This window comes from Lytechinus variegatus, chromosome 8 (genome assembly GCF_018143015.1).
Source record: "Lytechinus variegatus isolate NC3 chromosome 8, Lvar_3.0, whole genome shotgun sequence".
Lineage (NCBI taxonomy): Eukaryota > Metazoa > Echinodermata > Echinoidea > Temnopleuroida > Toxopneustidae > Lytechinus > Lytechinus variegatus.
This window is the reverse complement of record NC_054747.1, coordinates 24,093,748-24,108,110: the sequence shown is the minus strand read 5'-3', so window position 1 is coordinate 24,108,110 and position 14,363 is coordinate 24,093,748. Positions and strand designations below refer to the sequence as shown.

The 14,363-nt window shown below is 35.3% G+C and overlaps 1 protein-coding gene across 4 annotated transcripts in view; it reads left to right on the top strand.

Moving 5' to 3' along the window:
• Window positions 1-8,601: 8,601 nt before the first annotated feature.
• Window positions 8,602-14,363, top strand: part of LOC121420202 (AMP deaminase 2-like) — a 65,790-nt gene continuing 60,028 nt past the window's right edge. For 2 of the 4 annotated variants that reach the window (XM_041614752.1, XM_041614750.1), the window contains exon 1: window positions 13,334-14,100. In XM_041614752.1, coding sequence (XP_041470686.1) covers window positions 13,770-14,100 — 331 coding nt within the window. In that variant the 5' untranslated portion in view covers window positions 13,334-13,769. Of the gene's footprint in view, window positions 8,994-13,333; window positions 14,101-14,363 lie in introns of those variants that run through there. The other 2 variants (XM_041614753.1, XM_041614751.1) reach the window with 2 other exon arrangements.

Here is a 14,363-nt window from a genome sequence, read left to right as displayed (position 1 = left end):
TAAAGAGTAAGAAAGTTATTAGAGTTCAAAGTTTTGGATTTGTGACGTCACAAACGAGCAGCTGCCCCATGTGTTATGTAATATAAAACGCATGAATTTCACATTTTATATGGTTCCTGATGACTTGATTTTGTTTTCTATTCATGATCGGGTGTGAAATGATTTGTCTATTGATATACAAAAAAGTACAGTAAAAACCATTTTCAATTTTCTGAGAAAATGACATTTCATTGATTTTTTTACCATTCGCTATGTAGGAATGCTGCTCGCATATGACGTCACAAATCAAATAATTGAAATTCTAATAACTTTTTAATTATTTGATGAATTTTTCTCAAACCTTCGTCAATATTTTGTATTATTTTTTTCTGCTATTTTTGCAATAAACTTTTTGTCAGGGTGAACTTCCCCTTTAAGTTGGTATAAGGTTTTGTGATGTAAGGAGCTCAGAGAAATTTTAATAGGCGCTATATAAAATTTATATTGAACTATTTTATTATTATTTTTTATCATCATTTTGTAGACCTGCTTCATAATCATCCGCAATCATCGCATACCGTTTATCAGCCGCCGTATGTCATCAAAGGGGGAAGTTTCTTGTAAAAATTGAAGCGAAAAATGATAAAGAAAATCCATTAAACATTAAAAAATTATTTGAATTTTATTTTTTGTGACGTCATATGCGAGCAGCTTCCCCTTCATTCGTGTAGTAAAATCACTGAAATGTCATGTCTTTACCAAAAACATTAAAAGTTGTTCTTTTAATAATACTCACTCCTGAAAGAAAAAATTACCATCAATTATTAAAAAAGGGAAATATATGCACTAATAGCCGATGGGACAGCTGCTCGTCCCGCTGCTCGTATTTAAAGGACAAGTCCATCCCAACAAAAACTTGATTTGAATAAAAAGAGAAAAATTCAAGAAGGGCATAACACTGAAAATTTTATCAAAATCGGATGTAAAATAGGAAAGTCATGGCATTTTAAAGTTCCGCTTCATTTCACAAATGAAACAGTAATATGCACATCGGTATGCAAATGAGGAACTGATGACATCACTCACTATTTCTTTTGTACTTTATTATATGAAATATTTTCATTTTCTCGTCATGTGAAATGAAGTTTCATTCTTCCCTGAATACGTGGAATTCCATTATTTTAACATTTTGTACTTCTACCGGTAATCGTTAAATTCGTAAAAATTGAAATATTGTATAATTCAAACAATAAAAAACAAAAGAAATAGTGAGTGAGTGACATCATCGACTCTCTCATTTGGATGTAACTGGCTCGTTCATATAACTATTTTGTTAAAAATAAGCGAAACTTTGAAATGTCCCAACTTTCTTATTTTACATCCGATTTTGATGAAATTTTCAGCATTGTGCTTGTCTGATTTTTCTCTATTGATTCAAATCAACATTTTTCTGAGGTGGACTTGACATTTAATTAATCAAATACTTAAATTCTAATAACTTTCTTAATTTTGGATGTATTTTTCACAGGAATTATTTAGACTTTTACCACAAACTTTTCTTCAGAGTGGGTGGTGCGTCTTACCGGATATCCACTAAGCACGGTGAACAAAATTCTTCCTTGTAAAACGTGGAGGAGCCGTGGTGTAGTGCATGGTTCTGACTCTCGCCTTGTAAACAGAAGGTCGTGTGTTCGAATCCCTCCGCGGTCTGGCGTCCTTTGGTAAGGCGTTCAACACTCTGCCACTCTCGACCAGCAGGTGCTAAATGGGTACCCGGTAGGATGTGAAAGTCATTGTAGCTTGTCCAGTATTGTGTGCGCCTCACAGGCGACTGACTGGAATACTCCCCAGGGAGTGGAGGATGTGCACACATTGTGTGCGGGAATGACTGATTGAATCCGATGACCGGGGTAATATATCTGTAAAGCGCTTAGAAACGTCGTTCCGATGGATAGCGCTATATAAAAGCGGATTATTATTATTAGGGTGTCTCTCAGGTTAGTCTACTCAGCACTCTTTTATTCATAATCTCCAAATGACACTTGAAATTCTTTTAGTAATTTATGTTTTGTTTTTGCAAATGATTATAATGCACTTTTCAAAATGTTCCTCCCCTCTATTTTCTTTTTTTCTACTATCTGTTTCCCTTTTTTTACTTCTCTCTCCCCCTCTATTTCCCTTCATTTCCTCTCTCCTTTCAATTCTTTTGTTTCACTTTCTCTCTCTTCAAAATATCCCTTTTCAATTGTGATTGTCAAAACGTATCAGCTAGCGCTGCACGCGCGCATTTTGATTGGCGAGTTATGTCTCAATATATTGATTTTACAACAAACTACTTAAAATCCCCTTTTTATGACAGTTAAAAATTTGCTCGCGATTTGCGCTGGCACTAATGGTTAAAATTATATTGATATGATGCATCTTATTTATAATTACAAAAGTGCTTGAAATTTCAAGTTTTCTGGCCATGATATCATCACATTTCGCGCCCTCATTAGGCATTAATGAATAAGATATTAATTTAATAATTGAATTGTCCCTTTCGTTTCATCTCGAACTTAGCAAGAGGAATAGGAAAAGATAGTCATCATTTTCGTATATGCACGTCCTAAAGATGTCCCGGTCCTATGTTAAAACTCAAAGTGATAATAACTAAAAATATCAGCTCTTTATAAAGTGCGATCCATATCCACCTCACAAATAATAACTACAAAGTGCTTGAAATAAATATAGAGCTAAAATTGACTTCATTTTTCAGATCGGAATGTCAAATAATTTAAGCTCGCGTTTGGCGCTCGCTATATGATTTTCATGATATAAGATGTATTTAGAATGCCTATATTCTAAGTCTAAATATGAAACACGCGCGTGCATATTTAGATTGTCAACTTGTTTCTCTTTTTAAATCATTATCAAGTTTCAGATCACAATATCAAAAAAATTCTGCTCGCGCTTTGTGATCGCATTATTAATGAAGGAAGATCCCCTGTTACTCATTCTTTTCATGATTTACGAAACATGAATAGAGTGTCCCGCTTTTAGGTCTAAAACTCGATTTTTTTTCCGCTCGCGCGTTTCGCGCTCGCATCAATAATTTAGTCATATACCTATCCTGTTCACGATTACAAAAATTGATTAAAATTTTACATTCTTTATGTAGAAATGTCAATTTTTCAGCTTGCACTTCGCGCTCGCATTATTTGATTGTTGAAACATGTAACGTCTTCATGGCTAAGTGCAAGCAGTCATAACAGGTATACGTTTTCGATCAAAACGGATATAAAATTTTTGTGCTTATTAATGTAAGGAGGATCCCCACTTACTCATCCTTAATTTTTATTTACCTGAATAGAGTGTCTCGTTCAGTAGATCTAGATCTAGAAATTTTTGTTTAGTTATATTCATAAGTTACAAAAAGTGCTTAGAATTTCCTTTCCTTAGGCAAAAAATGTAAAAAAAAAAAATCAGTACCCTCTCCATTAATTCATTTCTGCTCACGTGCTCGTATTCAGGATAACAAGCATATTGCCCAGAATGATTTAGGAAAAAATACATCAGATTTCCCAAAATTATTAGCTCACGCTTCTCGCTCGCATTATATAAATAAGTATTCTGGTATTATATTTATGTTTATTCATAAGAATAAAGCTAAGAAATGACTATGAGCACTACCCCTTCAAAGAAACAAAAAATTCCGGTAAAAATCATCTTCGAGCGGCCGATCGGGGAAAATATGGCTGAAAAAAAAACGGCGCCCCCCCCCCCCGCCTATTGACGAAGGCTGGATCCGCCCCTGCTGATCCCCTTTCTTTTCGCCCTCTTCTCCGCTTTCCTTCCTTTCGCTTCTCTTCTCTCTCTTTCCCCCTTCCGTTCCCTTCTCTTTTTGGCGGGGGGGGGAACCCCTTCGGCCACCGTGGATCCGCGCCTTGCCTTTAAACTTTTGACAATTCAAATGATTTGTTTCGATTATGAAACTTGATTAGAACATGAAGGTAAAAAGGGATTGAATATAATATTAATCGAATCAATTTATATTTATTTAAAGCCAAGTTAGAGGCGGCAATAATACAATACAGGCTTTTATCATGTTTATGTCAGGCAGTGTTTCACTTAACTTTTTTGCCGATTTTAGACAAAGTACATTTACTAAACGAGTTGCAAAAGGGAATGTGTTATTGTATAATGATAATTACTTTTTGCTGCCTCTGGCGTGCCTTGTCGAATGATATGAGGAGAAACACCATCAAATTTTCCTGGGGAAAACGAAAATAAGTGCGGGAATATATTTAAAAAAAATACAATTTGAATTTACTGGACTGGCCGCATGATGGCCGCGAATGTGACACATCACAAATAAATATATTACCACAAATGTGGAAGTGTGTTGAAATTTATGAAAAAAAAAATGTTAAATTCTGCGGGCTTATCACATTTTTAAACTAAAAGACTTTGAGGTATATTTGGTAACGAGTTTAAAATCCACGAATTTTTGTGATCATGTAAATTTGGAAATGTTCCAAATTATCATAATTTCGACAAGTCACTTTTCAGTTCTCCCGGTGGCATCACAGGTCGCCACCAAAGGCAGCGCACCTGTGTAGTCTTTGTACTTCTTTAGAAAGTGGAAGCTCTATGAATCGATTTGCATTTGGTTCATTTTTACCTCCATGAAGATGTGAAGATGGTGAAAGGAAAAATGAATTCCAGCTGAAGCTAGAAGACCTTTTATAAACAAAAAATTAAGAGAAGGAATAAGAAAATGTGTCGCATTCTCAGACAAATGAACTGTGTGGTCTGTTTTCAAACTTTCAAAAATGCAAAGCTGAAGAAACGAGGGTTTATGACTACTTTTTAAAATGTTACATCATATGTGTAAACTCCTCTGTTATTCTCGAAACTATGATGAATATGCCATGGATTTTGAATAAATGAAGGGGTGACTTTACGCATTTAATTGATCATTCCTTTTTAATATTTCACGCGTTTTTTATTTTTTTTGGGTGTGTGGATTTATGAACATGCACATTTTGCTACTTAAACGAATGTGCTGCATTGGGCCCTTTCATTCATATTGTTACATTTTTGTTTTTTACCTTTTTCTACGCTGTGGCTGATGAGATTAAAAGACGAGTACAGGAAATTATATTTTTGAATGTTTATGCCTATTAAGTATATACCTTCCTCTATAGCCACGCCAGATTTGATAAATGACATAGCTTATGAATAAAAGTTCCACATTCTTTGTAATTTTCAAAGTTTGGATGGAGATTTTAAATTTTAAATGGACTAAAATCTACCAATTTGTATAAAATATTACGTCTGTTTCAAAACTTTCGAAGGTCAATGTTTTTTTACACTAGATGGCGTACTTCATTAAATGATAGGGAGTGAGGTGATTTGGCGACCTTCCGGCCAAAGGGAACAAACTGCCACGTTTTTTTTTCGAGGCGTGGTCTTAGAAAAGGATTATTAAACACCGGAATTAAACGTTGGTAAAAACATAATTATTTGCACAAAAATTAAGCTTGAAGTCTTTATGGGATAAATATTCATAATCATTATTACCACTCAAATAGGAAATTGGGTTCAAGGACAGGGTGGGGTGCTCCTTGCATGCTCCTATCTTGATTGCATAAATTCAACATGCTTTATACACAGAACCGTTGGGCATGCACAATTTGAGAAGTGATAATCTCTTTTAAAGGGGAATACAAACGGGATAACTAAAGTCGTAAAACAAATTTTAACATAGAAAGATAGTGTCCTTAAAGGAGAGTGAAACCATTGGAACAAGAAAGCTTGTGTGAAAACAGAAAAATCAAAGTAACAGATCAACAAAAGTTTGAGAAAAATCGGACAAATAATGAGAAAGTTATGAGCATTTGAATATTGCGATCACTAATGCTATGGAGATAGCAAATTGGCATTGCGACAAAGATGTGTGATGTCACTTGTGAACAACTCTCCCCATTACTTTAGTATATATTTCACTTGAATTGCCTCTTTTATCACATCTATCCATAGATCATGTGTTCTTTCTACATGAGGGCATGTAATACATATTTTTTAAGAATACATCATGGATAGAGAGTTTGTATCATCATAAGAAAAAGCAAAAAGAGACATTTTGAGGGTATTTTATAGTCCACCAAAGGGAAAGTTGTTCATCAGTGACATCACACATCCGTGTCGCATTGCAAATGGGAGAATCTCCATAGCATTAGTGATTGCAATATTAAAATGCTCATAACTTTCCCATTAATTGTCCGATTTTGCCCAAACTTTCTTTATTCTTATTCTTTGATTTTTCTGTTTCTACACAAGCCTATTTGTTCCAAAGGTTTCATTCCCCTTAGTAGTGTCTAATATTTTTTTCCCTGAACAGGAAATGCAACTGGACTGTGATCACTTGAACTTCGTATAAGTCCCAATAACAGTGAACCAAGGTTATAAAAATGTTGATAATATTAAACCTGATTTTAATGATATAAAAAATGAATAAATACAAGGAAAGGGGCAACTGATTTTGAGTAATGCCCATAAGTAAGCCCCTCCTCCCATAGGAGGAATATGCCTAAATCTGCCGAAAATCAGCCAGTTTGATTAAAAAGGTTTATCATTGAGAGTTGTTAAATATCTTGATAAAATAAAAATGTGCATTATTGAAAATCCTTCTATGCAACACAGGCACTATATAGGGGTGCTACGCTACCCTGTCATTTGTATTGTATTTTTAGTAGGGGTTATTGTTATAGGCGATGTTTGTTTGTCTGTTTGTAATCATTTCCATATAGAATTAATACAATTTATATCAAATTTAACAAATCGTATAAATCGTCCAACGCTCTGAATATGAAGGATTTATACGATTTGTTAGATTTGAACATGTATGTTACAAAATGCCACTGGTCTTTCATGTGGTCCATGTATGTTCCTTTGAAATTGTGTCTTAAACATGTCGATCAGTATTCATTGATGAATGACACAAGTTGTTAATACAAGAGAGTTTTCGACCCGTTACCGTATTATTATTATTTTTTTTTTTTTGGGGGGGGCGGGGCAATTGCATAATTATCCGAGGGACATATATGGCGCGTGGAGCAAATTTAGATTTACCATTTTATGATAAAAATCTGTTTTTTGATAGATTTTGACAAAACAATATGTCACCTTTTACTTTTCCGCTTTTTTATATTTTCTCCATTTTTTTTTAAATTGCTAATGAATTTTTGTGATCCATGACCTCCTTTTTACACTAGGGTTTGGGTATATTCTTTAAGAGACAGTTTTCAGTAAAACTTAGCATTACAGGCAATTCGGAAGGACTTGATCAGATACGACCAGAATCTTGTCAGATCTAATTGGTTTTGTCCTTTTAAATTTTCACGCTCTTTTGTTTTTGATAATTTACATTTTAAATCTTTTCCACTTGCATGTATTTGAAATCAACGAAAGGATGATAAAATAAGCGGTTTAGGGGAGAGGTAAATTTTGAAGAAAAAAATGTCATATATAAATACATTAACATCAACGTTTTATTTCATTTTATCCCGAAATTAGGCTCTGCATCCAACTGTTTTTAACATTTTATGAAAAGAATGGTTTTATCCAATAACAATAAACATAAGATTACAAAGACAAATATTAATCGCATATACACTGAATGATGATCATCACTAATAATACGTAAGTCATCGAAACGACTAAGGAAAACACAAATGTCACCTTAGGGGCTCCGTACTTGAGGTCCAACTTTTTCACTATGATGATCTTCGAACGCAAAGCGTGGTCTAACCAGAATTACAATTGAAGATCGCATAAAAAAGTTCTGACAAAAAGAAAAAAAAATAACAATGCTGATTTCGCTTCTTATTCCTGACTGTATCCACCTTTCCATTTTCTTTGGCCACGTGACCTTTGCGACCCATTAAATTTTAGTTTATAGGACCCAGCTTTGAGCTTTATCATATCACAATTAGGCCTATGTCATATTTTGAGTTATGTATTTTGCCCGGGGGGGCCACTTACATTGACGAGTGGATACCATGCGCGACCAAAAAAGCACGTAAAAAGGATGTCTTTTTCACGATAGGGCACGTTACGTACGTAACGTGATAAGGGTGTCAAAAACACAAAAATAATGAAAAAAGGGTATCTATTTCGCTAGGAAAATTACGTGTTTAGGGTCGAATTTGCGGGGATGATAAAACAAAATCAAAATGTTTTATAAAGGATGTCCTTTTTGCCCCAACACTACGTGTTTAGGGTCCGATTTGCGCGAGGTGTAGAAGGTGGGGTCGTACTAACCCAAATAAGGTTAAGTCGACGACCGAAGGACCCGTAACATAAAACATTCCTGTACTTGTTTAGGGGTTCATTTCAGGGAATATTTGCCAAGAGTATCGTTTTGCTTCCAATACTTGTTAAGGGTAGGGTTTCACACGCCAATACTTGTTAAGGGGTGCATTTTAAGAATATGGAAATTACGTGTTTAGGGTGCTTTTCGAGACCCCATGGTCGCGCATGGTATCCACTCGTGAATGGAAGTGGCCCCCCCGGGGTATTTTGCATTGTATTTTATCTTTTCAGCTACCATACGTTTAATTTTGGTCTGCTAACTTTATTATTATTATGGTCGCCAGCTGTTGTCGTCATTGTTTTGTCAGCTGATTTGGCATCGCGTAATTAAAATTACAGAATATAGTTGACGTTTTTCCGATTTCTTTGCTTGGCTGTGTGTAGATAACGATACTGAGTACTCGGAGAAACTGTAGATCGGAAAATATTTCGAAAAAATAGGTGGGATATCTAACTTAACGTTGGACAAAGTATGGCAACAAACAATGCCAGTCCGCAAGAAGGAAAAAAATTGGCAAATGGCAACGGTCACGCATCGAACCTAGACGGGGGAGCGCTGGACCGGGACTCTCTCCGTCTGTCGCTCCGTGAAAGCAGCAGTCCGAAGACGATCCACATGAATGGCAGCCTTGATGAATCGGATCACCATGTCTCATGTAAGTTTGAAATGGAAGAGCTGTGGAAGTCTATTCATGCTAAACTGAAGGGTGTTTTCTAGCTGGGCATGGTGCGGGCAAGTGCTGCTGGTGGACCCCAAAAATCCCAAATCATAAAAAAAAGGGGAAGTTCACCCTGACAAAAAAAAAGTTTAGACCTCTATTAATAGCAGAAAAATAGTAAAAAAATATTGCTGAAGATTTGAGAAAAATTCATGGAAGAATTAGCACGTTATTAGAATTCTAATATTTTATTTGTGATGTCGTATGTGACTGCGAGCAGCAAAGCGAAATTTGGTATAACCTATAAAATCAATAAAATTTCATTTTCTCAGAAAATAGAAAATGTTTGTTTTTTTAGTGAAACTTTTGACAATACACAAATCATTTCACACCTGATCATGTAAAGAAAATGAGTCATCAGGAACCATTAAAATTGAAATTAATGCATTTTATATTATAATTACAAAACAGGGCAGCTGCTTGTTTTTGATGTTACAAATTATCCAAAATTAAAAAAATTATAATAAGTCTCTTAATTATTGACAGATTTCCCTCAAACGTTTACCAATATTTTTTATTATTTTACTTTTCTGCTATTTTTACAATAATTTCTTCAGGGTGAACTTCCCCTTTTAAAGATAGTTTGACTTGAGTTTGACTGAGTGAAGTTGTTTTTGACTGAGTCAAGAGTGAGATAAAGAGTGATTCCTATCATCAAACCACTTTTTTCTGGGTATCCGCTGGATTCCGCATTTCTCCAGGACTAGAGAAAATCAGTAGGGCCAGGGCATTTTTTTTCTTGGCAGCATCTAGGGATAGCAGAGCGAAATTATTATAATAGGCGCTACTTTTCCGACGGCGGTGGTGCGTTGCCGTCATTGAAATCTTAACCGAGGTTGAGTTTTTTAAATGTCATCAAAATTTAGAAAATTATTGTATAGACCCAGTTAATGAAACTTGGACAAAAAGGGTAATGAAGTATTACTGATCATCTAGCTTGAGTTTCAGGTCACATGACCAAGGTCAACTTAAATCACTTGATAGTCATTTAGGGTCAATGAACTTAGACCACGTTCCATGTCAAGATTGAAATCTTATAACCAAGGTAAATTTTTTGAAATGTGATCATAACTTTACAGGAAGTATTATACATGTAGTCAAGTTCTAATACTGATCATCTTCCATGAGTTTCAAGCCACATTATTAAGGTAAAAGGTCAATTAGTGTCAATTAACTTTGATCATGTTTCTTATTAAAAAAGAATGTTGAATTTTTGAACATCTCCATTACTTTTTGTAAAGGACCTACATGTATTCTATGAAACTTGGAGATCTATAAAGGAGTAATCAGTAATGGAGTGATCAAGTATCACTGATCATCTTCAGGTCAACATCAAAGGTCATTTTGAATCTAAACTTTGAAGTCAATCGTAAAAATCAAGTGTACAATCAATTGCTAACCTTTGTGTTACGGGACCCAGGATCCTATTTATAACTTAAAGGTTAGCAATTAGTTGTACATGTAGGCCTACGCTTGATTTTCAAGATACATTGTAGGCAATGCAATCGATTGTAGAAACCTATGCTGCTAAGTTTTTGTGTTATGGGCCTCATTGCAGTTTGGAAATTTGCTATAATATTCAAGACCCATTGTACATACATGTATAAACTGTGCCTATAGACCAGTTCGTAATTACTTCATGGGCAATTTTGGTCAAATGGCCTTTAATTTCTTTCATCATGATAGGCAGATTTCAAAGCAAGATATTACGTAAGCTTGCCTTACATAGCAGGATGAAGGAATTGAATAGACCAGGTGACCAGAATAGCACACCAATGAACGCTTAATGAAGGTATTTGTTGCATTCCTACTTTGAATGCATATCTTAGCATGTTGCACAATGTACTTGACAAACTGTGAAATACTAGTCGTTCGTGGAAGCATTGTTGTTTTTTGTGGATGTAAATAAAAACGACAATTCAAAAGAATATATGAATAATCAAGACATCAAAGTTGGTGCTTATCTCATTAGATTTTAAAGCACCATGTCACTTTAGTGCAAATGACCTTCTGATCATGCGTAGAATCTTTTGATCATGCGCAGAAAGGAACTACGAACTGGCTTATTGGGTCTGTCCCTAGCAGCTTGCAGAATACTCTGATAAGTTAGATGTCCAAGCATGGTTGACTGATTGCCTTACTTTGTACATGTACATGTAGGTTAAATAGTTGAAGACCCTGAATAGGACTTGTATATTGAACACTTCACTTGCTCTGAAAAAAAATATAGGCCTATACTATTCTCACAATCCACTTGTTGATTTTGAATGCTAATCAGGGTCTGTGCCCCCAGACTACTGCATAGATCTCTTCATAAAAGTCCTGTTATGCAATCAGGAGATTATCAGCTGTACCATTACCCATTGTTAAGAGATTAGCAATCTCCATTCATCTATCACTTCCTTCATTTCAAACAGCTGTTAAGTTTTCAACTCATCTCCTGTCTTGAAACAGAAAGCAATTTACGAATGATATTTTTTTTGTTCTTTGTTCAAATCAACTCTTTGTTGGGGACTTTCTTCTTCTTTCTCTTCTCCATCTTCTCCTTCTTCTTAATCTTCTTCTGCTCCATCTACTTCTTCTCCTTTTTCTTCTTGCTTGCTAGAATGTCAACTTTCATGGGGAAAAGCCAATCAGGAAGAAAAAATTTCACTGTTGTCATGGTAATTGACACTCCAGCAAGAGTTGCTATCATGTCATCTGTTTTTTTATGGGGCCCAGGACAAAATTGTTGTTTTGATTCACCAAATTCCATCAAATACCCTTTTCATAAACCCATCCTCCAATTAGCCGCCTAAGAGTAATGCAGATAATTAAATAAAAATTGTGTTCACAAACTCCGAAAATAAGCCGCATTATTTTTACGAGCGCCAGTTCTAAAAAAGGCGGAAAATCGTCATGACAACTGGACACGCCCCCTGCGATGCGGTTGTGTTGGAAAAGGGTGACCTTGTGACCGCACCATGGCAATTATCCGCATTATTTGGAAATGCGTTCATAAACTCAAAATCTTGTCCCGATGCTGCTATTATGCGGCTAATAGCAGCATCAAAATAATGCGGATAATTCTTGTCCTCCAATTTTACGACCAAATTATGCTGCTATTAGCCGCATAATTGGGTTTATGAAAGGGGTATAAGACTTCTTAATAATTGTTCATTATCATGAAGGGCACATGGGTCTGTCATGTGACATGGAAGCGAAGACTCCCTTATGTCATGGCACTGACAGCAACTTCATTCATGAAAATCTTGACCATGAACTGTCCATATGATGACCCTACATGAAATACTTCTGCCTATTCTACAGTACATGTACATGTACAGTGTAACCCATTGATGAACTCTGTAAGCAATCAGAAATGTGCAATCAACCCAGATTACTCTGGATGTCAGGAAGTTATTGGATATATATAGCTTCCACTTGTTAACTTTCACATAACTCATTAAAGTGGAATTGAGATTTAAAAATCAATTACCCGGTAATTGCATGCATGCTGCAAAGAACAAAATGATTGAAAACATACTTTGAGGGTGAAAGGTTCAAAGTCTAATGTACATGTTTTACGATTCAAACCTGTACAAGGTTTTTATTCGGCAAATTTTTATTTTGTAAACAATTTATGAATTTATTTATTTCGTCTTTATTCAACAGGGTAGCCCCATCAGTAATTACAATACTGTAATATACTAGGAGGCCCTGCATAACATAAAAATAAATATACATGTACATGAAAAACATCCAAATGGTTCTTGTTGGGGAAAAATAGTCAAAGATGGAGGGAAATTAGTTTGGTAGTTGCCTTTGAAATGAAAAATCTGAAATTTGTTTTTTTAAAACTTAAAAAAAAGGTTGTTTATTCTAAAAAATGATGTGATTAATTGATTTTTGCATTTTACACTTCTAGAGGGGGAAGGGGGGGGGTTGGGGTGGAGGTACATTCACCTCCATTTTATTTTTACTTCCCTGTGATCTGTGAGTCCAGGTTGTGATTCCATCTTTTGGAACAAAGAACGAGAAGGAGAAAGAATTATGGCTTGAATTCAATTTTGAAGACTTTTCTTTGTTTGTAGTCTGGATTATATACAAATTCTTTGTAGTCTACATGGAAATGAGAATGAACCACCCCAATCAGCAAAGAAAAGATGAGAATTAAAAGGATGGCTCTGTTTATCTTCAATCGATAATATTACATTAACCCTGAAAACTTCCTGCTATTGTACTCAAACTCACATTGTTTGATGAGATTTCACTGCAAAGTGCTCATGAATCCAAATTTGTCACTATAAAAGGAACTGAATATCACTGCTTGTTGCTGACTTTTTGGAGGTTAACAATAATCACAAGGATCTGTCTTTCCAAAGTTCTTTCTCAAAGGAAGGAATCTACTTGAAGTTCTTGTTTTCTGGCTTTTTGAAGACATCTTTGAATGTTTGAATTTCTATATATTTTTTACTCTGTACTGTTTGTGTTTTTTTAATGAAGTCAATTTGTGTGATGATTTCATCTAAAGTGTCCATCGTCATGAAACTTTAAGTTATAGTAGACAACTTTTGCTTTGGGAGGCTGACAAGATTGTGGCTATTTTTGTGCGAGGATTACACTTTGTGGTACTGTCGGATGACTGAGCTCTACATGTAGAGACTAGACCAGACCACCACTTGTACCACAATATTTCACAATACATGTACCTTCAATCTCACAAAGTCCACGATGAATGATGCAAAGAAGACGGACAGACCGGCAGGGGACACTACCTTGATGAAAATACGGAAAACCATCTCCAAGTTCTCTCCTTTCAAGCGTAGAAGAGCTCAGAGTCTTGTCAAAGATACAGTTTCAAAGGCACCTGCTGAGGACGCAAATGCAGCAGGCCATGCTGGAACTCTCCCTCGCATCGTCCTGGACGACGTTGCAATAAAGAATTGGTGCGATATAGCCATCTTGGATACTGATTTTTCGCAAAGTGCTGAGAAATCTACATCACTGCCATCTATCATTGAGAAAAAAGGAAAAGGCGTATCGCATCTCATTAGGCCATCAGGTATGCCTGCGCCAAAAAAAATCTTTCTCCGTATGAGAGTCCATCTTAAAAGTTGGGGCCAATATCTCTTCCCCTTCACTTTCATTTACTCAAAACTTTTTGTTCTGACATTGTTTTATGTTTTGAATATTCATAGATCCAACCATTGTTATCGATGCACATTTTAGGACCTGTAACTCTACAGATTTAAATACATGAAGTTCTGATATTTTAAAACAAATGTTTATTTCATTTTACATGAAATGATGTTTTCATTTTCAAAT